This window comes from Artemia franciscana, chromosome 13, assembly GCF_032884065.1.
Source record: "Artemia franciscana chromosome 13, ASM3288406v1, whole genome shotgun sequence".
NCBI classification, from domain to species: Eukaryota; Metazoa; Arthropoda; class Branchiopoda; order Anostraca; family Artemiidae; genus Artemia; species Artemia franciscana.
In genome coordinates this window covers 23807996-23834630 of record NC_088875.1, presented here as the reverse complement: position 1 = coordinate 23834630, position 26635 = coordinate 23807996, and the positions used below count along the sequence as shown (strand labels likewise).

Genomic DNA, 26635 nt, shown 5'->3' with positions numbered 1-26635 from the left:
TTGGCATCTGCGCAAAATCTAGCCAAATTGCTACCCAAAGAATCTGTTGCGTGACAGCCTTGAGAAAGAAGAAAATCTGCAGACATTCTTCTTATCTACGTTTTTCTCAGTATTGGGTTCTACTTTAATCCATACTCTCAGTGTTCCATCTCCATACTTTTCGAAATCCCTAAAAGGCTAGTGGAAAAATCAGAGTTTGAGGGACATTTTTTCTTTATCGAACTAAAAGCAAAGAACCAGTGAATATTTTATATCAAATCCCTGATATACACAGATGTTTCTTTATGAATACATTTTTGGAGGAGACGCTACTGCTACTAGCTGATCAGCAAAGACAAAACTAAATTTCAAACAAAAAATAGAAACTTTTTTCATCATGTCAAACCTATTCCATGTTATAAATACTTATATCCATTCTATTAATTTTCGAACAATTTAAATCAGCAATATTATTTGGCTATTCACTTCTTATTCTAAATGATGCTTATAATCTTTTGAACAACGTAGTATAACTTTGACAGGTAAAGCCTGATAATTTTTAACGTAAGAACGAGGAACACTACCATAAACTAAATAATATTTAGACGTTGTATCTCTTATGTTTTCCATTAAGAAACCTGGTCCTTATAAGCTATTGACTGTGTGTGGTTCCATTGGCTCAAAGAAAAATATTGATCACGCACACAACACAAATTCAAAGGCTCCTTCTCCACCTCAGTTTACTCAAAGTTTCACTCTTTAATCCCTATCCTGAAGCTCCAACTTCCTGTAAATCCTTGCGTGTAACTTTTACACTCTAGGACAACCTACTTATTGTTTGGCCCGAGATGTACGGCCAAAAACCACGATATTTGGCACAAGGATGACGATATTGTCATCCTCAATTTGAAAAACGCGCCCTAGTCATTTCAGTCTTTCTTTCTTCATAGCTCTAGAGAGCGGAATCGAACCACATTTTTCGCACTTCATAATTTTTGACCACTTGGTCAGTGAAATGGGTATCTAAAACTATACGTGAATAATTCCGCTGGAAAACATCTAACAAATCTTCCTCTGCCTTTCGAAGCGCTTAAATTTTAGAACCATAGTTACCACTGTCATTGCCTTGGTTTCCAATTTTGTAATCTTGGTTTGGAGGCTTATTTCCCTATTATTCCAATTTTTTTTTTTTTTACTGTGAAACAACACCCTGGGCCTTGGCTATTCTACTTCTTAAATCTTCATTGCATTCACCTTGAATACTAATAGCATTACCAGATAAGTGAAGCTATCCACTTCATGAATCTTCTCCCTCCCCAGCATTCTTGCACCATGAGCCCTAAGAACCTCAAAAATACATTCATTGTGCTAACGTTTGTATCTAGGCCAGTGTATACAGTGAATCTTTTGTGAGATTCTCTCTAATTACATATCAGAGTATCTTTATCAACATGAGATGTAAGCATCTAGATTTTGAGAGAAACAGAAAGCCTTTCTATGTCTGCAGTCTAAATGGATTTAGGATCAGTTCAAGGCAATAATAGTGTCAAAGCATGTGCATTGTCAGAGTGTTTAAATGCTATATATTTATATTTAATGAAAATATATTTATTGCTAAGCTTTGCACGGCTCGTTATCTTATTTTAAAGGCCTGTTATCTTTGTTTATTGGATTTCATAAATTCATGTTTTTATTCATTTCTCCTCAAAATCGAAAATACATAAATGAAATTACTTCAGAAATGAAACAAAGCAGCAAGACTCACAGTAGGTTTTTAGAACATAATGGAATAAAATGCGTAAAAAAAACGTTATTTAGGCTCAAAAAAAAAGAAAAGGACAAGGTTTTGCTATGAGATAATATTTTCAGGCCTACTATAAAAATTATCTATTTTAACCATAGATAATTCCAACAGTTTTTAGTTTTAAGTCTCAAAAATAATTTGTTGCTACTAAAACGAAAATGGAAAAACAGAATAAAAATTTAACCTGAATCTGAAGAAAAATCGCAGATTTTAAAATCATGAAAAAGAAGGGAAGGATGGAGAACATGCAGTAGAGCTACTGCTCTAAAGAGAGAAAATATCACGACGATAGACATTGCTTAGCCCTATTATTGAACCAAATGTATGTCAATTTTTTTTTTACCGGCATCAACTTTAAATCTCGAGCTAAAAAGACAATAATTTAATCCCAGATAAAAAACAGTATCAGCAAGCAGAAATGAAATGTCTTGAGGTAATTCAGCTTCGTTATTGATGTGAAAATAATGACTGTTTTTCAATGCCAGCAGAAAAACCTCTATCTTTAAGGCTGCTAAAAAGTGAATTAAAATTCTTAATTAGACTACCTTGAGAACGACTCAATAAAATAATATCATCTGCATAAGTAATAAAAGATATATCTTGTTCTCATTTTCCTAATGGTTATAGATAGTGAACGAAGACACTCTTGAACGAAGATAATAAACGCAATCTTTTTAGAACTAAGACCATTTTACCATTGCACAACCAGTTTTAAACATAATTTTTTAGCTTTTATACCTTGGTGTAACTAGTGTAACTAGTAGGGACTTGTAAAATTAGAGGATAAAGCCCCACATTGTCTAACTCCACGACCAACAGAAATTTGATTAGACAAATAATCAGAAGAAGGTACAGCAATTTTATTCAAAGCTCCAAATACCTGGATCTAAGTGTTCTAGCAACAGAAAGGGGAATCCCACCACTAATAAGAGCTGGAAGAGAGGAAGCATGACAAGTATTCTCAAAGGTTCATTTTGTATCAATTAAAGATGTATAAACTATAAATATCAGTGTAAATTGAAACAACATATACAGACTAAATAAACTTCAAGAACGCTATGTGAATGAAAAAGACGAATCAACAATTTTAAAAGTTTAATGATGTTGGTGGTACCAATTTGTTTTGCAGGTACTCTACCGAAGTTAATCTTCCTACCCATATGTGAATTTGTTTTTGTTTAAGTTCTTTTTTTTGCGCAAAGGCTTTTTTATGGCTATGCATGTTGAGCCCATTTTGTTCTTACCCTGTTTTCTGTTTTTGTGCTTTGTAGATGGCATGAATGAAGACGGCTCTTTCATTGGTCAGTACGGAAGAAAAAGATTACAACAGGAGAATGTTGCCATCAATCCTTACGGAACCAATGTTTAGTGTAAGTTGGGTCGTCATCTGTTCATTGCTACCTTTTTCCCTATGGTACTGTCTTGTTCCTTGTTATATTTGTCAGGTATGCCGAAGCTGTGACCCCTAGGCCATAAATGCCCTCGAGAGTGTTTAGATGTGGTCCAGGATTTGTGTTCATAAAATTTTTATAATTTATTCAGAATAATCAAAGAGACAAAGAAAGTGTTCCAGGGCGAAGAACGATACTGCTCGTGTAGTCAGAGTTTCCTGTAGCACCTGTAAAAGAATGAGACTAATGAACGCAGTATTCCACTTCTGATATAAGAGCAGAAAATAGTGGACAGAATTTGAATGGGGGAGTAACGTTTGAGGAAAATATTTTCCGTGCCTGGGTTATTTATTACACTTTTTGTAAAACTGAGGTACACTCATGTGTTCAAGTTTTTCCAACCTAGCTTTTTATGGCACTTGGTATTAACCAAGTGACATATAGCGATCGCAAATTCTGTCGGTCTGTCGGTCTGTCTGTTCCGGTTTTGCTACTTCAGGCACTTCCAGGCCAGCTAGAACGATGAAACTTGACAGGCGTATCATGGACCGGACCAGATTAAATTAGAAATAGTCTGTTTCCCGATTTGACCATATGAGGGGGGAGGGGGGCTGGTTAATTCGGAAAAAAATAGAAAAAATGAAGTATTTTTAACTTACGAACGGGTGATGGGATCTTAATGGGATTTGATGTTTGGAAGGATATCGTGTCTCAGAGCTCTTATTTTTATCCCGACCAGATCCGGTGACATTGGGGGGAGTTGGAGGGGGGAACCTAAAATCTTTGAAAATACTCAGAGTGGAGGGATTGGGATGGAACTTGGCGGGAAAAATAAAGCACAAGTACTAGATACGTTATTGACATGTCCGGAACGGATCTGATCTGTTTTGGGGGAGTTGGGGGGATTAATTCTGAAAAGTTAGAAAAAATGAGGTATTTGTAACTTACGAACGGGTGATCAGATCTTAATGAAGTTTGATATCTAGAAGGATCTTATGCTTTAAAACTCTCATTTTAAATCCCGATCAGATCTGATGACATTGAAGGGAGTTGGAGGGGAAGCCGGAATTCTTGGAAAACGTGAAATCGAGCTATCTTACGAATGGGTGATCGGATTTCAACGAAACTTAATATATAGAAGAATCTTATGTCTCAGATGCTCCATTTTCAATTCGATTTGGATCCGAGGATGTAGAGGGTTGGAGGGGGGAAACAGAAATCTTGGAAAACGCTTAGAGTGGGGATATCAAGATGAAACTTGATGGGAAGAATAATCACAAGTTATAGATACGAGATTGACATAATTTGTACGGATCCGTCTTCTTTGGGGGATCTAGGGGTTGTTAATTTGGAAAAATTAGAAAAACTGAGGTATTTTAACTTAAAAACGGGTGACCGGATCTTAATGAAATTTGATATTTAGAAGGAACTCATGTCTCAGAGCTCTTATTTTAAATCCCGAATCATGATTTTAAATCATGACCGCATCCAGTGTCATTATAGGGGGGGGGGGGAAATCTTGGTAAATCCTTAAAGCGGAGAGATCAGGATGAAACCTGACAGGAAGAATAAGCACAAGTTACAGATACGAGATTGACATAATTGGTACAGATCCGTTCTCTTTGAGGGAGTCGGGAGCTGTTGATTTGGAAAAATCAGAAAAATTGAGGTATTTTTAACTTAAGAACGGGTCACCGGATCTTAATGAAATTTGATATTTAGAAGGAACTCATGTCTCAGAGCTCTGATTTCAAATCCCGACCAGATCTGTTGACGTTGGGGGGAGCTGGAGGGGGAAACGAGAAATCTTGGGAAATCTTTATAAATGCCGTAGATACGTGACTGGCGTAACCGGACTGGATCCGCTCTCTGTGTGGGAGTTAGGTGGTGGGGTTCAGTGCTCTGACGAGTTTGGTGCTTCTGGACGTGCTAGGACGATGAAAATTGGTAGGCGTGTCAGGGAGCTGTACAAATTGACTTGATATGGTCGTTTTCCCTGATTCAAACATCTGGAGGGCTGAAGGGAGAGGAAAAATCCGAGGTATTTTAACTTGCGAGTGGGTGTTCGGATCTTAATGAATTTTTATATTTAGAAGGACCTCGTGACTCAGAGCTCTTATTTTAAATCCCGACCAGCATTAAGCCTCTGATTTTCCTTTTAAAGCAATCCATTGATTCTTAGAATTTTGATAGAGCTCATACCATATATGAGCTCTTGGCTCTTCCGACCTTATCACAAGTGCCATATGAGCTCTTGTTTTAAGAAGCAAAGAGTATGAAACCTTACCTCCTTTGAAAATTATTAGTGGGGTCCTTATTTGGATGGATTCTACTTTTTCTGATTCTTCGTTGGAGATGCCAGAGTACCAAACTAGACAAGAATACTCACGATGCGAGTGGACAAAGGGAGCATAAATCTTTGAAGAAGATTTGAATTTGACCTTCTATTCAAATAAATAGTTTCTTAAAAAATGGAACTAAAGAGCGCCGTAATCCACCTTTGATATACAAGTTCCTTTTGGCTGTGAAGATGTTTAACCACACATGATCATTATGGCCATTCTTAACGGGAAAACAATGACACAAAATTGAGAAGTTTCGATTAAACGGGGGGGGATTCCCTTCAACACAGTTTTAAAGAGGCTTATTAAATCTAGGGTCCTGTTTTGTTTTATCTTTCGAAGATAAAAATTCAAAACGTCAAATATCACAAAATATTATTAAAATGTCGAGAAATACCTCAAATATGTCGTAATGACAAAAAAGATATCTGATCTCAGTTCCTGACTGAAAAATTATTATAGAACTGGAAAAAATGCCAGGTATCGCCACTCGCTTAATGGCATTTATCGTTTTTTTCTGTCGACACCAGTGCCAGTTTCCATTCTTTTAAGTTACCCATATTCTTTGTTTCAATGTCCAAATCGGATTGTTCGTGTGGTTTGCCTTCAGTTGCCTTTTTACTGTTATTGCGCTGATATTACTCTTTTAATCCTCGGTCTAGTTCAGGCTTTAAGGTTTTTTTTTTTACTTTTTTTTCTTATCTTGTGTTACTCAGTGCTTTTCTTTTCATGTGTCAATTATTTTTTTTAATTTATGTGTCGCATGTCTGAATGGGTGTCTTTCCTGAATTATTTGTTGGTTTTTTCTTTCTTCAAATATTTGTTGACTAGGTGAAAATGCTTCCTTAGTTTCTCATCGCTTTCGTCATGCTATCTAGCCAATGTAGTCTTCGAACTGATTTGCAACAATGCCTATGAAATAAATATCTCTCCCTGTAATAAAAGGGATTGTCAAGATGTGTAAAAAAAAAAAATTATAGTCAATAAGTAATCCGGGAATAGAAAGAGCTCTAAGGAGGCAGCCGAAATTGACAAATTCATGTCAAAATTCACAATATGATTCTGAATACCCAATGTAGGCTTTCAAAGTAAATTCATCAATAATTGTTGGAATATAAATTAATCAATCGACGGAAAAATAAATACTTTTACTTTAGGTTCGTGTAGCTCTGACACTTTTTTCAAATAGAGATATGGCTAAATGAAAAGGATATATGAGGTGCTACTGAATTTTAGGGCTAGTAAACATTATTTGAAAATTGCTAGTGTCATCAAAATGTGTTCAGTCAATATATATATATATATATATATATATATATATATATATATATATATATATATATATATATATATATATATTTCTGTGAATAAGTTTGTATCTCTCCTAATAGTTTGCTCGCTAGAATTGATGGGGTCTTATGCTAATTTTTCATGTCTTAGATTTTTATTTGTTTGTTTATTTAGGTGAATTTGCTGAGGACGGATCTTTTATCGGCCAATATCGTCCAAGTCGAAAAGAAGTTACGCCCAGTGTTCCAGAGCCTGGGACCTTAGTCTAGTGCAGCTGATTTAAATTTAGAGTGCAGCTGTTTTTTTTTTTTTTTTGCTTTATTCTTTTTTTAGTTATTGACTTCAATTATCTAGTTTTTGTATCTTTTGTATGCTTTAGCTTCAGGTCATTATTAGAGCAGTATAATAGCACACATCAAACACAAATGTAAGTTTTTTAATAGTAATTTATGAAAGAGAGACATGTTGTTAGTTCGGCTTTTCCATATAAGATATTGTGTCGAAAATTTTTGATATATTTGCTTGATTACATAATACATTGACTAAGCTTTAACTTGATTATTTCATACTTTTGTTTGATTAATGAAAGACATAAAATTAAACCCCAACTCTTATTTTCTTTAGTTTAAGATATTGTGAACAAAAGCAACAGTCATAAGTTGGTAAAGCTTGAAATAAGAATTATTGACTTTCTTGAATGGACTCATTTCCAATCTTATTCGTTTTTATTTACAGAAGATATAGCGAATAAACTAAATGCAGATGAAAATTTAAAGGATAAATATATATAGAGAAGGATTTCGGAAAATGAAATGGAAATTTCGCGTTGAAAATTTAATAATGTTATATCTTATATGGTGAATTCAACTGAATAAAAGAGCGTAGAAGAAGTTCCATAATGTTTGTTCCTCTTTTTTTGATTATATTTGGGGTTTCGGACGATAATAACATATTTTTCAACTTCGTTTATTATTCACTTTCATTTTTCAATGTTATTAGTTTTTGCATATTATTCATTTTTGTGTCAAAAATTTAAATTTTTCTCGAATATTAATATCAAGTAATTCTTACGGGGGATTGGGGGGCTTGACCTGTCGATTTAAAAAAAAAAGTTTTTAGCCCAAGTTGTTATCTTTTAGTTACTATCGAAGTTTTAGACAACTAGGTTTCCGAGGTGTGACGCAACTCGTTTTATATGAATACATTCCAGATGTTTTCTCCATTCATAAATTCGCATGGTTCCGGTTGTATCAGATCTGAAGCTTGTATAATAAACCCGCCATTTGTTTCCTTATAATGTATATATTTTTTGTTTCTACGAGGAAGGTTGCCGTTTTTGTTGATAGTTTTCATATAAAACTCTGGGAAATTCGATCATATATGTTATCTTGCTAAAATGGGAAAATGTCACTCTTCTTTGCTGACTAAAAATGTTTAATGTTTTGAAAAATCCTTAGTTTTTGAGCTGATTACGAGTATAATTGGAATCAAGTTTAATGCTACACATTAATGGAATAAGTGTTTGAATATGGAATTTAGCTTGAAATCTCGGACACGATATAACTTATGCAATTACAATCTGTATAAAAAGACATATTTTACGAGGTTCTTTTTCTCAGAATGGCTGTTTTGAAATTTGTATTAGTTGTACTTCTTTTCCAAAATAGCTGTCAAATATAAAAATATTGAATAATTCATAAGTTTTAGTTTAAAACCATTTTCATTAGATTCAAACGAATATTTATCATTTATGGTACTGAAAAAGTAAAGTAAACAAAAGGCTAGTTTGGATACATTTTAGTCTTTTTGTTTTCGTTGTACGTTGTATTTTTTCAAGGACTATATGGCGCTGAACACGCAAATATTAAACAAAAATGTTTACCTAACCCGTTAAGAGCACAATAAGTTAATTTAGGAAATAAGATCAGATACGCCCTTTGGTTTCGGCTGCATTAATATGAAAATACTTTGCAAAAAGTACTCGCTAGATTTCCGCTAGGTTATATGAAAACATGTCAATAAATAGGGCGCAATCTTTATACTTTACTAACATTCCTCGTTTTATAATTGTGCTATTATTGTTTGAGGTTGCTAGATTTTATTATTTGATTTCTTAGATATGTCTCAGTCCGGAGGTAGAACATATCTATAAAAAAAAAATATGATTAATTGAGTTATTGGCCACTTTTGGAACTGTGCCTTTCCAAAAGGCAAAAAGATCTTTCTATTGACAGCTTATACTTTATGTATGATTCGTGACTATTTCTTTATGTTGATTACTTCTCATCTTGAATTGTTTTCTCCGTCCATTTTGCTTTAATTTTGTATTCTTTTTTCTATTTTTAAATGGAGAAAGTCAAGAATTCGTGTCATTCTTATCCGTGTAAATTTATTTCAATGTTATTTATCAGTATTGAATCTCTTTAATGTTCGAAAAAGATCTGGTCAGGACCTGGTTTTATTTATTGTGTTCCTAGATATCCGTCTTCATTTTTATTTGCAACTCTTCCATTTCATCGGTTATAGAGTAGTATCGAGAATATATCATAGTTAAAGTCCCTGATAAGATTTTGAAGTTATAAAGAGAAGAAAGAGAATTTAAATTAACATCTGTAGTTAGGGCTTTAAGATCCGATAATTTAAGGCGTGATAGTCCAAGGAACACGATATTCAACTGCCGATTCTCACTTCCACCCTTCTTTAATGCTTTCTTCTCTATTATTTTTTGCCATTGTTGAAATGTTGTTTTAGGGGGGGGGGGGGGGTCTTTTCATTGCAAAAGATATAGCCAAGGTTAATAAAATTAAAAAAATCGTCTATTGAAGAATTTCTACGAGTAGATGGCATTTCAACATTGGCATTTTGGCACAACTTTTTGAATCTAATGTCTTTATTTAGTATTTTCAGTAACTAGTATATGCGCATCAGTTTATATTCTGCCTTATTAGGATCACTTTGTTTATTGAAGCTAATGTGCCGAAATATATCTGGTAAATAAACGTGCCTGATAAATCATTTTTTATGGCTGTTATAATGTAGGAAAAAAGTACTCTTCAACACTTTGTTATTCTTCAGTCTTACCTTTGAAGGTTAGCTCATTCAATGTTTTTAAGGGGATTTAGGAATTTTGGGAGGAGGGGGGGGGGGGGGGTAATTCAACTTTCTCTTGTGTATTAGGATTTTAGCGGTTTCAGTTTTTCAAAATGTTTCTTGGAGAAGGGTCCTTATTGTTTCTCGATTCATCCGTATCAGTGTTAATCATTTTCTGTTATATTAATGACAGAACATCATATGCCCAGAAAGTTCTGTATTCATTTATTCTAGTACCAAAACCTATCAACATTAATTTATCTCTATGATTCTGTTTGTCTGTTAGAAACAGCATTCTGTTCGTCTGTTTACTGTTCATTTCCAAATGAATGGAGCAAATTTGGCAAGTATGATCCTCTCTGGCTGGAGAAGATAAAAAAAAAGGTAAGGGTTTAGGTGGTAGTAGAGGAAAACTGGAGTCGGTTGTTTTGCTGGTAATTGGGTGGTAAAGGTAGGAGGAGGATTGGAGCAGTCTATGGTCTGAAGGGGAAAGGGAGCCTCTATTTTGTCAGAAGCATAAAAAGGAATAAACCTAAAGCACGCAAATCCACTATTTATTTAGAAATAATAATATTGCAAATAGTAATTTGATAGCAATTTTTGAAATGCCAACCTCAACGTTATTCCTTGTCCAGCTTTGGATTGGATATCAACGTGTTGGAAATGGATGAAATCTCTTCATTTGCTTGTAAACCTCAGGGATTACAATGAAAATAGTCTTATCAGGAAGCATCAAGAAATTGGAGATGTGATATAAAAAGTGTCTAAGCCCTTACAAAAATTCACGAACAACGTCGGGTATTTTCGGCTAGTTAGTTATATCACAACACTTAGAAAATATTAAAGAGGGTAGCAAGCATGTACCCAATGGGGGGGAGCTTTCCAACCTCTCCCCTCTCGGAATATCGCGGTTTGTTTGATTTTTTTCCCACAATTATGGTTTTTATACAAACTACAAAATTTATGATTATTATACAAACTGCCAGCCTTTATGAATTTCCTGAGAATCAGTATTTTCAGTGCAAAGCAAATGGAAGATTTATTGTTTAATGTAAAACGTTCACTTCGAATCGGACAGAAGGGAAGTGCCCATCTAAAAATTTGTCCTAAGACCTCGTCTCTAAGAAAATTTCACGAATTTGTACCATGTGCATACTGGGGAAGGAGGGGCGGGGTCTGGGCCATATGGCCATAACTTTTTGTCATCTGTCCCAGCTAGTAAAACAAATGCTAATATCGTTTTTTTCGTGTTTTGGAGGCCCAAACCTTCCTTGTTACAAAAAAATGGTCATTTGCCAACTGCTTAATAACTTGATGAGCGTTTTTGTGACTTGCTGCTGTCTTGAAAGAAGTAGATTTTGTCTTTGAAAGTTCCTATTATCTTCCTTGTAACCAAGCTAAATTCAATCAAATTTCTATACTTTTCACATAAATTTTATTTTCTTTGCAAAAATGGGGTTTTGTTTTCTCTATTCTTAATGAACAAAATGCGTTCAAAGATACGGGTGACTGACAATAAAAGAGTGAGACTCGCCTGGTTGCAAATCGTTGTAAATTAGCTGGGAAGACAATATTGCGAAACATAATATCTTTTTACATCCTTGTGATGAAACTATTGCAAAAAATATGTTTATTGTGCTGAACCCAAATATGTAATTTTATCAAGGTTTGGGAAATCCACTAGAAGTAAGTTATAACCAGACGAATTGTGATTTAAAACGACAAAGATTGAGATTTACTATTTCTAAAATCCACCCACCTTCGCATCACATTCGTGTTTTACTGTTTGTTTGAACAGTTGATGGTTCACTGGGGAAGAGAAATTGCCCGGTTCAAAGATAATCCTTTCAGTTTTTTGTGACTGGCTAAGAACAAAGAAGGGATGTTTTAGAATGATCTTGTTGAAACTTACGCCTGCTACATGAAAGGAAGAAGGCGAGAATGACGAAATCTTGGAGACGACTATTCTGCTTGGAATATAGATGGTGACCCTCGAATTTGTTCATTTGAAGTCGGTAGTCACTTAAGAACGTTGGAAATCGTTTTGAAGGACTTGATACTTTTTGAAAATTGTGGTCTTAGGCTATTCGTAATGATTCTATTTAAGGGTTTTTCTGCCGTCCAACTAAAAATATTTTTAGAGAATGTCTTTAACAAATCGAATGCTAGTTGGAACAAATTGTTGGAGAATTTAAAACGAAATATTTCTGTTAGCTAACAATTCTGTTTCCGCCGTCCAAACAAATATCTGTTAGCTAACATTGATAACAAACAATTGGACGGCGGAAAAACCTCTTGGAAAGTTCCTCAGTCAGTTTTAAGGATTGTTATGAAAATTAGTTAGAATATTTAAACATTTTGCCACACACCTTGTCAAAACTAAGGTCAAACTTTAATCAAGTCATCCTTATTCAAGTATCGTAGTTCAGGGTCCGAACGTACTCTGCTATGTCTCTAGGCTGAAAAGAAGTACCCAACTAAGAAGAGTGCTAGTAGAGTTTACTAAATGGTTTTTGTATTCACTACTGCAGGATATGCAAGTTTTGATGAATGTATTTAATACCCCTGATGGAGCGCAAAAGAAGACTGCAAAAACCTTGCACACTTTTAGTGTACTCAATGCAATTTCAGTCTATCTGTAGCCATAAAAGTACGCCGAAATGAGATAAGGTGCAGATAATGAGGCAAAACTATCGCATTGTATACCCGAGCCAACAGACTACTGTCAAACTTCCGCTTATATGTCACTATAAGGCTATATATAAAAGAAGGCCGCTTCTGAAAATGAGAAAGTATGAACCGCCACGTCTCTAGTATTGACTATCGAAAAGGAAGGCCCAGATCAAGGACGTATCCAGGGGGGTTTGACCCCTCCCTCGAAACTTTTTTCCGACTCGTAAAAGAATATCAAATAATGAATATAAAAAAAAATGCGTTCTGTAAACCCCCTCCCCGAAAAAATCCTGTTTACGACCTGTCCCAGATATACACTGCCATCCGTGAGCTTAATAATGGAGTCACCAAACGGGACGCTCCGACTAGCATAGGATTTCGAATTAAATTGCAGTGCTTCCAACCTTTCAGCTTTGAACGTGGTCAATATGGGCATATTCTTGTGGTAATTTGAACTAAGAAACGATGATATTAGAGTTTATTAAATGGTTTTTGTATTCACCACTACAAGATATGCGGATTTTGATAATTCTTTCCAGCAAGCATTGTACACCCGGGCCAACAGACGACTGTCAAACTTCCGCTTATGTGTCCCTATACGGCTATATATAAAAGAAAACCACTTCTGAAAATGAGAAAGCAGTAACCCCCTTGTCTCTAGTATTGACCGTCCAATAGGAAGGCCCAGATCAGGGACGTATCCAGGGGGATTAAGGGGTTTGACCCCCCCCTCCTCCCTGAAATGTTTGTCCGACTCATAAAAACGCAAAAAAAAAAATATAAACAATTTTTTAAGCGTTTTTTAAGTCTTTCTCTTTTGCTTAAGTTTTTCTCCTCCCCCCCCCCCCCCTCACGAAAAAAATCCTGGTTACGGCTCTGGCCATAAGTCATAAGTGACTTTGATTGTACTTTCCAACATTGAAAATAAACTGACAAACTAAAGATGTTACACCCAATCTTTTTTACAAATGAAACCGGTCTATCGTTGCACAGGTCCTTTTAAACATCATTTTTTAACTGTTTAAAGCTTAGTGTAGCTAATAGGGACTTATTCAGTAGTGACACGCACAAACATTCAGACGAATCTTAAATTCAGTCCCAGAACTTGAAAAAGTATGTTCAAAACTGAAAAATTGTTGTTTTTAAATAATTTCTGAACTGTATAGCAAAATTGGCCAGTCCCCGAGCTGCATATAAAATTTCTTGCCCGAAAATTTTAGCTGAAAAATTGCCTTAATTTAAAATTAGGAAATAAAATGAGACTTGTTTTTTAACAATGCTGAACTCCCTCTTAGAGAAAAATTTGTTCCTTCTAAAGAATATCGGTTATCATAGGAAGGTAAATAAAACCTTTAGAACTAAAGCCTTTCTCAATTGATGTAAAAGTTGGCGGATTTTTACTTACTTTATAATCAGAAGTTTAAATCTAAAGTTACTGATATCCGGAAATGTAATATCACTAACATCTAAAGTCATATATAAGCAGAAGGATTATCTTATTTGAATTTAATTTATTTTACCCGGAAAAAGGTAGCTTTTGATTTATTCAGTTGCGGTAGTTTATCTCAAATTTCTTGATAATATAAGCAAGGTAAGCCTTTGAGTCATGGCATGACACCTACCTTTTTCTGTAATTTATAGGCCATCTTGTCAAAGACATTGCCTTCTCAGTTACATTTTTGCATCGTAAGGAAATTAAGCTCTAAAGACAAAATAGAATGAGGTAAGGCTTCTTGTGTGTCTCAAAAGATTTCCCCCATAGGGCACAAAGGGGGGAGGGGTCCAGAGCCTCAGAATTATGAAGAGATTTCAACCTATTTAACGATTGTTTTCATAATTTTCATTTTGTTCACCGGTATTATCTCAATGTACACCCTACCCCGTCCAAAAAAGCTACTTTATGACTGCATTATTAGAATCCACGTAAGGGACAAATTTCACACTTAGAAATAACAAACTAGTCTAAAATATCATAATTCCAGTGGCAGTGCTAGGCCTGGGGGCAGCTGCCCCCCCCCCCTATATTTTTTCTGAGATCTGGTATTAGACTCCTTCTATTTTATTTTTTACCCTCCTTTTGTTAAGTTTGTATTCAGGAGAAAGGTTAGAGGCTTTCTTTGAACCCCCCCCCCCCGAAATGTTTTCCGACTCGTAAAAACGTAATGAAAATGCACAAAAACACCTTTCTGCGTTTTTTAAAGTGTGAGTTTCATGAAGGGCTCAAAATCACTTGCAGTGTCACCTTGTGGCAATTTGGGGCTTGAAATAATATGTTTTGGGCTATCCAGTCAGGGTGATCTTTTTCTTAGCCAGAAAAGGCGAATGACCTTAAGATTTCAAGTTAAAGGAGTCTTTCCTTCTCCCCAGCCCACACTGGCTTAACATAATCAGCCGTGAGAAAAGCGAAGGGAAAATACAAAAGAGCCTACTGTGCATGTCAGGAATTTATAACTTTTATTTAACTTTGTATGCGCGTTGAAAATAAGTATTTAGCATGTTGACATGTTTAAGACGCTATTGTTGTTATTTTTTGTTATTGCTATAAGACGATATTGATGTTATTTGATAAGTATTAATTGATATAACCTTCAAACTAATTAAAGTTCTTTATTTTTATTAGTAATCAATCCAAAAAAGTTTCAAGTTTCCCGCCAGTCATTGCCAGATAGCCCTTTAGGAACTCCTGTTGCAAGGGGGACGTATTGTTGCAATTTTCCTGTAGCAATAGTCCATGACTATAATTCGTGGTCTTAAGAATATTTAAGAAATTTTGTATTTTAATTGAAAACAAAACACAATTCCCTCTCCTTAGATTTTGAAAGAAATCACCCGAACCCCCTATATTTCCGTTAATAGACTCCACTGCTGGTGTAGAGGCCTTTCGCAACTAAAAACATTGGCATTAGCTCCTAGGGCCTGATATTCAATATAGCATCAAATTTGATCATCGTTACTGAACAGAAAATAAAAATACTAGAGAAGATTGCCATAAGCAGGTACTCAGATATAAAGGGCTCTAACCATAGTGTCAAACACAAAATGTTTTTATAATTAACTTCCGTAATTGCTCTAATTTTCGCACAGTTCTCCTGTTTTACTGTTTTGTTGAATTTTCTGTGCCTCTCCTCCGAAAAATTCCCTACGGGGCACGAATCCTCAGAGTTAGACATCCAGATATTGCCTGAAATTATCAAAGACCATTCGGTATTTTTTTTTCTTCATTTTAGGGGGTCTTCACCCCGGTCTCCTTGGCTGAAAATAGAAGTAACATGGTAGCCACCTTTATCTGTATAATTTCTTCTTTTCATATTGACTATATACTAAGAACTAATCCTCGGTAGTTTTGCCTCAACCATTGTTAAGGACAGGGGCTTCGTTCGGGGGGCAAGGGCCCCTAATAATGTTGATATTTATTTATTACATATCCCATACCCCTTGACTACCCGGATATGGACCCATATTGCCCCCCACCCCCTCAATTAAAATACTGTAGATTTCCCCCTGGTTAAGGATGTGAATAGATGACATATATGCTATAATGCACTTTCTACACAAAACTCAAACAGTAACACTTAATGCTAAGTAAAACCAGAATGAATTTTATTTATAGATATTTGGCATAATTGTGATACAATCTGCATAAAATTATAATAGATAAAAGTAACCGAGAAATGTTTATGCAATGAATGTAGTTAATATTAATGTGCACCTTTTATATTTATACTTCCTCATATTAAGAAATCCGTTTTTTTTTATTTCTGTGTGGTTATCATAAACTTTGAAATTACTAAAAGCTATAACCGATCTTTGACAGAGACGGATGTCCAGCACTTTTATTGGGGAGGGGGCAAGAGGGGTCCATATCCGGGAGTCAAGGGGTATGGTGATATAACAATTTTTATCCATAATATTGCGGGGACAACCGCCCTCCCCCAAATGACGCCCATGATATTAGGTTAGAAAGACATTAATAATAAATGCTAGTGGCTGATTTTGCGAGTAAAAAAGTGCGAGGTAGTGCAGTAATAGTACTATGTATTTTGTAGAACCGACTGGTGTCGATATTAGTGACTCAGATGAATTTCAGTCCAGCTGCAGGGACAAATAGACAGGGTCCCAGGTAGAAATATGGGATTTTAATGTTCAGGCTGGTGGAAATAGTGATAGATGGTATCCTAGGTAAATTTAGTGTAATAAAAGAAAATAGTAACAGTTATAGACTGCTAAAATTTTGTAGGTATAAATGTCTAATTATAACCAATACACTACTTGGTCATAAAACGGCCCATGAGTTAACATGGTACTCACATGATGGTAAGGCGGCCAACCTTATTGATTACGGTATTGTAAACCAAATACTGTCAGGATGATACAATATACCAGAGTATTGAGAGTATATAGGGGTGCTATTATTGAGGGAAAGGTTGCCATCTAATAGTATTCGGCGTTGTTAACGCATTGGAGTAAACTGCACCAGTTTTCTGACTAAAAAATGTACTGTAAGGGGAAAATTTGTACCACCGAGCCTACCCTAACAAGAGGAAAATTTTGATAAACTTGGGACGGATATCCGAGTAGAAACGAGCAATTGAAACCAAAATCTTTAAAGGTAAAATTGTGCCACGCTGGCAATGCTAGCAGTGCCTGAGGTTATTCTAAAGATAACATATAGGAAGTGCAGCTACCTTTCGGGAAGACAATGACGTTGGTAGACTCCTGGATGAGAATTTGAGATAAACCTTCCAGGAATAGTTGAATATTCAACTAAAGAATCTAAAACTAGACAATGTATAAGATGGATGGAATAATTATAGGAAAATAGTTTGTGAAGTAACAGGTTATGTCTTAAGGTGACGCAGCTGGAAATATTACTGAAAATACTGTAAGTTTAGTAGGTAAGAGGAGGGGTTTGTACAAGAACCGGGGGATTAGCCCCAGAATTTTTATTTGGGGGCAAGAGGGGTCCATATTTAGATATTCAAGTGGCATAGGCTATACAAAAAAAATTCTCCAAATTATTGGGGGGAGTAGCTGCCCCTCCCCCAGACGACGTCCCATTTTCAGTGGGGACTAAATTTTGAGAATAATTTCCTTTCAGCGAGGATATATTTTCCTGTGGATATTTTCCACGGGGGATTTTCCGGAAGGGGGGGGGTATTTTCCGCGGTGGCTATTTTCTGGGGGATAAATGCCTACAACTTTTTGCATGGTATACCAGATAAATACATTAAAGTGATTAGGGCTATGTACGAAAATAATAGTCTGTGATAGAAGTGGAAATTAGGTTAGTAGCTGGTTTCGCACTGAACCTGGAGTTAAGCAGTGCTGCCATGCAGATGGATTGGTCCAATCCATCATGCAGATGGACTGGACCTTTTCCTAAGGGACGTGGCAAAGGTCATGAGAGAGCATGGAATTGAATAGGAAATTAAAAATCTCCTAGATTTCCATATGCTGATGATTTGAGCGTCCTAGATAAAAATGATAACAAAATAAAGGTTTTTTGGAGGTTTTGTGAGCTTAGGACGTAAGAATAGGCTTAAAAAATTAATTTCAAGAAAATTAATTCCCTTAGGCTTTGAATAATTGAAGCTAAAAAGGTGATATTGGGTAACGAAAGCATGGATGAAGTCGATATCTTCAGTTACCTAGTTATTATTATTAGTAAAGACGATGGGCGCAGTCAAGATGTTAAAAGTAGAATAATCGAAAGCAAAGTGTTTTTTCACAGTTGAAAAAAGTTTGGAAGAATAGAAAGACAATTCTGTGAACCAAAAATAAAGTATTGGAAGTTACAGCGATGACATTGTCAAGAATGGTTCTGAAAATGGGTACTCCGAAAGACAGAAGGATTTATAAGATGTTTTCTATAGGAATTGTCTACAGAGCTGCACACAAAATTAGTTCTATCATGCTTTCTAGAGTTATAATAAGAGAAAAGTTGAAACGGCTAGGGGCAAACGAAAAGCAGGTCGTCTCGAATCAGGCGAGAGGAGGTCGTTAGGAAGGATTTAAAGAAAAATGGAACCTCTTGTAGGGTTTAAAAAGGAAGGTTTTTAAATGGATTGGGATGGAGAAGATGTGTGCGTTGTTGTGTTGGTCTTAGGCGGCTTGTTGCTGCAGTGAATTGTTAGTAGCAGTAGTGTAACAGATCGAAGATAAAAAAGTACGCACGAACTTATTCTTAGAAGAGGAGAAGGCTATTTCTCTGATTGACAAAAAAAGATAGGAATACTCTAGTCTCGTAATTATGGTCCTTTATCAAGATTTTTCATTATTTGCCGTTGCAATAATTTGTCCCCTTATTTAAAATTACATTTTTAGGCTAAAATCTAAATATGATGCATGACAAATGTGTATTCTCCACAGAAACTGTAGTTGTTTTTTATATATTTTATTTATCTTTTTTTCTATATTTATTTATCTATATTTTAAGGCACCTTGCTATATTGCTATGTATCATATGAGAACATGCATCATTGCCGATATTCGGTTTAACATTTTTCAAATGTTTCAGCACGGGAAGATGTTCTGTTATTATTCTTCGCTACCTTTTCTTTATCAAATCTAATTTTTTTTATCAAATCTAAAAATTATCAAATCTAAGGATCAATTGCTCTGAAATCCTATTAAGAATATTCTTCATTTTCTTCTTGTGTTAATAGAAAATTAGGCTTAATAGCAGAACAATGACCTCCAGACAACACGGAAATTTGTTGTACTATGTAAATTAAACTTTTAGGAATGAATTCCTAATACAAAATAGGATCCAGGAAAGTTCTTTGGATTTTTGGAGTTTCTATATCTAATTATCCCTCCTAAACACACTTAATGTGCGAAAATTTTAAAAATGTTGCGTTAGGTGAATAAAACTCGTAAATGGATCTACAGATCATTTAGGTCTAGTATGGTATTTTCTAACTCAAAAATCCGCTTCTTCTCTACTTTTATGGCTCTAAGGATTCTATGAAAACAGCTCCTAAACTGAAAAAAAAGTCAAATGTGGCTTGACAGCTCAAATCCTAGGAGTCACCAAGCCTACCAGAAAGCTCGAACTGTTTGAAGGAAGCTTGAACCCAAGCCAAACTTGAACTGTTATGTTTGTTTTTATCAAGACTGCCTTCTGGAGCTGTAACTTGAAAATATCTTCTGAAGCCCTAATTTGGGCTGTAAACGCGCTCTTGAAAAATTTGTTAGCGGTGGTCAATAGCGTTCCGTGTTAACAAAAAGTTACTGTTCTGCTTTTATGCCTAGATATAATATAAATATTCAAACATTTAAATTAAGGTGTATATTTTAGTGCAAGGTATATTTAAATTGCATCAAAACTAACTTTCCGGATAAAAATAATATTTGATGCTCTAATCGTATGTTGAAGTGATCGAAAGTGTCGGAAAGCATAGATGACAAAACAAGGACATGTTTTGTGAAGATTGTCGAAGCTGTAAAAAATTGCTCATGTTCTGCTTTTTCTTCTTTAGCTTATCTTATAAGATAGTAGTCAGTTTCTTTCCTTTTCAGATGCCTCTGCACGAGATTCTTCAAACAATCAATTTGATTGCAAGTGTTTTACAGCCACATTTAGTCATACATCAAGCTCCTGCACCGGCTTCACTTCCACATCGACCATCACAAGAGCCACCTAGATTCAGTAATTCTAGGCCCCATCCTCAGCCACATGGACCACCGAGACACTGGTTGCCTCCACCACCACGGCCCCCAAATCCTGAAAGACCTATGCAACCCATAGACAGCCGACCTACCCTTAGAAACAATGGTAGACCAAGAACAGTTGGTATGTACAATTTTCTTCCCATTTATCCTAGGAACAGAATTAGAATTCCACACAATACATTGAGATCTCCGAATAGGGCCACTGTTCAAATGTCTACAGATATATTTGAAGATCGATTTATGAAGCTTAACCATCTTAGGATAACCAATGGTGATGATAACATTATTACTCCTAGTAACCAAAAAGAAAGAATAGAACCTCCGCTTTTGGACCAAAATCCCCAAAAACTTTTCCGAGCAGATGCATTTACCATAAATGATCTAGCAGAGCCTATAATTAACCTAGAGAGAACTAGTATTGAAGAAACTAATAATGCGTCTCAAATCTTACAGGAAACAACGATGACTTCGCAAAATTTGGACCTAAACCAAGAAAAAATTGTCAACCCTAATATTTCTTTAATTTCTCAAGAGAATTTCCAGACAAAAGATGAAAAATTGTCAGATTTAATTTCATTTCCATCGTCCCGTATCGATACTGTCAGTGCTTTTTCAAAGCCAATAAGGGATTTCGAAGGAACTACCACTGATAAAATAAATAGTAGCTCAAAATCTCCCCTCAAAAAACTCATGGTTTTACCTGATTTTCATCTTAACGAAGAAAAAGAGGTCGAACATAACAGCTCTTTGATACCCCTCTTTGAAAAAGACCCAAAATTTTCAGATTTTATTGTTACTTCGCCTAAATCTATCCAGATGTCTGCTACAATAACTTTAACAAAGCCTTTGAGTGACACTGAAAGGCTTGACATACATGAAGAAAATAATAGCCCAAAAACTTTACAACACGAACCAACAGATTTACCTAGTTCAGGTTTAAGTGGAGAAAGAGTTGCAGAGCTAAATCGTTTTGCTACTTTCCAAGAAACTCTTCAGCTAAAAAATAACAAAAATTCAGATTTGTCCGCAATTCCACCTCGTTTGAACCAAACATCTAGTGTAGTAAATACTTTAGCAAAGCCTTTGAGTGATGACCAGAGAGCTAAAACAGATGAAACGAATAGCAGCTCAAAAAATCCAACCATTTTACCCAGTTTAGATTTAAGCGAAGATATAAATTTTTCTGATTTCTTCTCAATTCCTTCCCAGGCTGTTCAAATCCCTGTTCAAAATACTTTAGCGTTTGCTATAAATGATGATCAAAGGAATGACACAGATGACGTAAATCATAGCCAGGAGAATTTACAAGAAAAGCAAACAGTTTTGCCCAACTTGGAGCTTATCAAACCAATTAGCTCTTTAGTATCCCAAGAAACTGTTCATCTAAAAACTAAAAATTTTTCAGATTTGGTTACGTTTCCTCCTCGGCCTATCCAATTTGAATCAGATGGTACAGCATTCCAAGACGATTTCTCAAGGAATCCAGCACGAGTTGAACCTCAGCGTACAAATGAGATATCCTTCATACCTCCTCCACCTGACGCTTTTAATCCAAATGGTGAACTGAGTGCTGCTCCCGCTGGAGCTGATATTAATGCTCCTCTTACTCAAACATTGCTTGAACCAATACTTTTTGAATCACCAGCACGAGCACCAACTGTCGTAACATCAATTCCAGAAGCTAAACGTCAAAAGAGGGATTTGATAGTTGAGACAACAACCTTAAAAAGTAGTGAAATAGTTGTTGTTCCTTCTGAGCCCTTAGCTCTAGCAAAACCAAATCTTCCTTCTCGTACATTAGTTAATGCTACAAGAAGTCCAAAAAAGAAAGTGAAAATACCAAGGACTAGACAGAACAAAAATAGAACGTCGAAATTGAGGTCGAAAACAATTAAAAATGAAGGTCAACGTAAGGTCCGATCAAAACGATTAGTAAACTTCAGCTCAGTGGTCCAAAGGTATCATGATTATCTATCTAGGCTTATTGAGCTTTTATTTAAATCTGACAAAACTCAATTCAACACAACAAACGATGAGAGCCAAAATTTACCTGAGCCATTCACCCTGATATCAAGTTCAAATAATGAAATGTATGAAGCTATATTAACACCTAAAGGGGAACAACACGATGAAATCCAAAACATAAATCTGTCACCCCAAAAGAAAAGCTCTCTAGTCTGGCATATCCTGAAACAACCATGGTTATATATTTCTAGAAATACAAGTAAAGGAAAACAGAAAAAATTTCCAAAAAAGAAATCACCACAAAAGCAAGGTTTTATTTACCTTTTCCCTACTTATTATACGGCCCCTCAAGTCTCTCATCAGTCAAATCCATCTATTTACACCAAGAACTCACATCTTTCACCAAATAATAATTACTTGCATTCAAATGCTATCACTAACTTTGCTACTTATGCTGATCCTTACAGATCACAACAAATCACACAAAGACCATTCTTAAGCAGCTGGAAAACAGGATATTTTTCCAAAGCTTTCGTACCGTCAGTCAACAATATTCCAGTAATGCAGTCCATTAAAGTACCAGATGATTATAGCAGGAATAGACCTGGTTATGTTAGAGACCCTATAATGAAAAAGAATCCCCAAAAAATTGAAACTGGAGATGCTCTAGTGATTAACCAGCTTTCTTTGAATTCAAATGATAGGGACAGTCCAAGGGCTGGTGATCCAATGAACATGTACTTTGCAACAGATATCAATTCACATGAGGATGGAACTGAAGTCAGGGGCAATCTTAACAACGAAAAAAGTCGGGGAAAACTACTCACTACCCCTCTTGTGCATGATTCAAGTCTAAATATAGTTGACATCCGGATACATGAAATAGAAAACTCAACATCGGGACCCCTTAAAGAAAAGTCTTATCTATATTTTGAAAAAAATTCTCCATATCACAGAAATACTAGTAAGGGAACTGATAAAAATTTTGCAGCTTCTACCCCTCTTGACGGTACTCTTTATTCAGACTTTCTTAGCCAGGTGGAAAGTTTGGGTGTTATTGATGATGAAGTTGTCGAAAACAAAATGGAGGAGCAATTACACTCTCAACAAACTCCAGAATCTACTTATATAAATATATTTTCCCAGAATAACTCTGACGTAAATTTTGATGACTATGATTTAGACAATGACAACCACGACAAAATTGACGCAGAGTCTTTCATCGATTTCTTAGCTCTTCACAATCCTAGAACAATCTTAACGGATTCAGGTGATGCTGAAACCGTCAAAAGAACCAATGAAGAAGATTTGAAAGAAAGAGTTAGCGAAGAAGAGCAAAGCCAGTATCTTTCAGAATCGGATTTTATAGATCCTATTAGTTCTGCTTTAATTTCGTCTGGTTTGACGAGTTTGGAAAAAAATGAAAGCATAAGTGAAGATGTTTTTGAAAATATGGTAAATGAACAAGGACAAAGCAAAATTTTTGCAAGACCAAAACAAAAACAAGATAAAGAAATGAATATTTTTCATCTTTTGGGAACATTCGAAATGGAGGAATTTAATGAACTCCAAAAAAGCAAACATAGAAGTGAATCTTTAGAAGAAGTAGCGGAGGAAGCACTATTACATACACACGATGTTGAAAGTCCTGTTCGAGATTTTTGTATCCATAGGTCCTTCAATTCCAGATTCAGAGACACTGCCTATTTGTTTTCTTGGGATGATGCAATATTAGAGAATACTACAGTACCTTGGGTAGATGCAAGAAACTTTTGCCGGCGTCAATGCATGGAATTGGTTTCACTTTCCGAAGAAGAGGAAGAAACTTTCGTTTACAGAATGATGACATATGGTAAGTTTTTCATTTAAATTTTTATGTAAAATGCCAGAAAATGTAGTCACTATTCCCTCCTTTGATATTAGATATTGAATCAAGCACATATTTATTTTTAAAGTTATGTTAGCACAATAAATATTCAATTTGAAAATTCAAAAAACTTGCAGTAGGTTAAAAATAACTATATTTTGCAGATAAAGAACAGACACTGCTTATTTCCCATCTTAGATTTGCTTGCTTTTGTCATAGCAGCCATTTTTGGAAATGATGGATTAGTTCACGGTTTTGAGAGAAATCTAATATAAAATTTGCGGCAAAATAAGCATTGTTCTGGGTAGAAAAAGGACGAATTACACCTTTTCGAAAAAAAGAGCTTCAAGTGTGGTTTAGGTCCTCTTTTCATATAAAATGATAAATAACAAAATTCTTCCTGTTTTACATTCATAACATTTGTATCTATTTTATGAATGTAAAAAAGATGGGCTCTTGACGGGCTTATTCCATAAGAAGACCTAAGCTGAATCCTAGCATAAAAAGGAAAAGCTCCTCCAGCACCGTCAATGGTGCACTGGCCATCAAATCAACGTTCCAGTTTCTGGGTCTTCTTTACAGGGACAGGTAGCAAGCCCGACACACAACCTGACCGCTAGAATCAAAAATAGGGTCGGGCATTACAGTGATTTACAAGGAATCCGTACTGTACTCCCTCCTCCCACACGCCAATATCTTGGCTAAGTATGTTGAGAATGAAACAGGTAGCTGCAAAGATATTACAAAACTTTAATCAGTGTTCTCAATTTAGAATTTCGGGCCATAAATTCAAATTTTGACAACATGTCAGAAAATAACCTTAAGGTGCAAAAAAAGTCCTTTGACTTACTGTAAATTGATTCTGACAATGACAATTAGTTTGATCGAGCTACCTAAAATGTTCTGATGAGTAAGAAACATACATAAATACAGTGTCCATCGAATGTTTCGCTGGAAATATTTTTGGATGTTTCGCAATCCATAACTACAAAGAATCTGAGAGTAATATTTTAGCTGAATAGCCACTTAGCTATCTTTATTTGTATCAAGAAATGGTTTTTAAAGAAAAAAAAAATGAAAAAATAAGCATTCACTCTTTTAAACATACTCCTCCGTCCTTTTGTCTCCTAACCTCATAAATTTATTGCCTCAGTTGTGTCACCAGAGAATTGGGAAAAGACAAAGGTAAAAATATCGAAAAATCTCAACTATTTGCCAGAAATTTAACTAAAAACTGCTCTCAAACTTCGGTCAAACCATAGACGTATTATTATTATTTAAACTATTTATTATTAATTCCATTATTATTATTCAAAATTATATATCTAAGGGTGGAACGGGAGCCTAAAGGGCTTAAGAAACAAAATAGTAATGCGGCAAAACACAATGAAAGTGATTTACGAAATAAAGCTGGGAATTAAATTCCAATCCAACTATTTACATCTGGTGCTATACTCTTCAAAGTCTGATATTGCAAGATGTAAAGATATAGTTTGATTTTCTGGTAAATCAGATAAGTATATCATAAAACAAAGATATAGTAACCATAATATGATAAGCATAATATAAGTCTAGATGGAGAATTTGTGGAATAGGCTGTGTTCATATTTCCCTTTTTTCAAAATATAGCGCTAAAAGTTTATTAACGATTATTTGCAGTAACTTTTCTTCTTACTGGACGAATTCACCTAAAATTTATAGAAACAGTTTTCTATTGGATCCCAGAACCCGGTTTTGAAAAAAAAAAATGACTGCAAAACAAACAATCGAGAAACCCCTAAAAAAGTGCTGATTTCGAGTTTAATATATAAGGTGTTTTAATGTGCCAGGAATTTCGGTATTTTTATATATTTGACCTGGGGGAATGGGATCCATACTCAAATATGAGCTCAAACAGACTGTTTAAGAAAATCCCTTTGCATGTGATAGACAGATACTTTGTTTTTTTTTGTACTAGCCCTTACTTCCGCCGAATACTCTAAGGAATGTAAAAAGCTGAACTTTGCATCTTTGTCAACTTTGCCTCTGAAAGGCCGAATCACTTTTTAGTCTTTTCAAGTTTTATTATTTCTGCTTTGTACCATCAATATTAGAATTTGTAAATCTTGTTTTACTTAAAGGTGGGATTCCCATGGCATGGACTAGTGGCAAGTTTTGTGAGGGCAAAGACTGCTATACAACAAGTCCTTGGCTCTGGAGTGGTATCACTTCCAAAGTGGTACCAGTCACAAACTGGCTTGATGGGCAGCCTGACAATCATATGGGCAACATTGGAGGTGACCTTGAAGCTTGTGCTGCTGCTGAAATTTATGGTGACCTAGCTGGTGTTAGCGACGCTGATTGTAACAAATCTTTGCCGTTTATCTGCAAAGATAATGATGATCTACTCAGATCTGTTGGCCTACTGTAATGACCAAAACAGGGAGCTGAAATGTTAACATGGAGAAGGTGTCAAGTATTTATAGGATTAAAATATTTTTTAAAATGAATTAAAAGGCTATAATGATTATTTGTGTATTTCTCATGACACCCTTGTAGTAGCTTTGTTTGGGGTGAGGGT

At 35.3% G+C, this 26635-nt stretch overlaps 2 protein-coding genes across 4 annotated transcripts in view; both read left to right on the top strand.

Moving 5' to 3' along the window:
• The window catches only part of LOC136034690 (neuroglian-like), a gene marked incomplete in the record, with an annotated part of 146180 nt that extends 136359 nt beyond the window's left edge, over positions 1–9821 (top strand). The window contains 2 exon segments of the mRNA XM_065716015.1: positions 3055–3153; positions 6981–9821. Coding sequence (XP_065572087.1) covers positions 3055–3152 — 98 coding nt within the window.
• Positions 9822–14247: 4426 nt separating this feature from the next.
• Positions 14248–26567, top strand: LOC136034689 (uncharacterized). 3 transcript variants are annotated; one of them, XM_065716013.1, is made up of 4 exons: positions 17396–17464; positions 20091–20364; positions 21649–24060; positions 26196–26567. In XM_065716013.1, the coding sequence occupies exons 2-4, from the start codon at positions 20091–20093 to the stop codon at positions 26483–26485; spliced, it is 2976 nt and encodes a 991-aa protein (XP_065572085.1). In that variant the 5' UTR covers positions 17396–17464; the 3' UTR covers positions 26486–26567. The 3 variants fall into 3 exon arrangements, with proteins under 3 accessions (XP_065572084.1, XP_065572085.1, XP_065572083.1); XM_065716012.1 differs by lacking the exon at positions 17396–17464 and adding an exon at positions 14248–14292 and having other exon boundaries at positions 20091–24060; XM_065716011.1 differs by having other exon boundaries at positions 20091–24060.
• Positions 26568–26635: the final 68 nt, after the last annotated feature.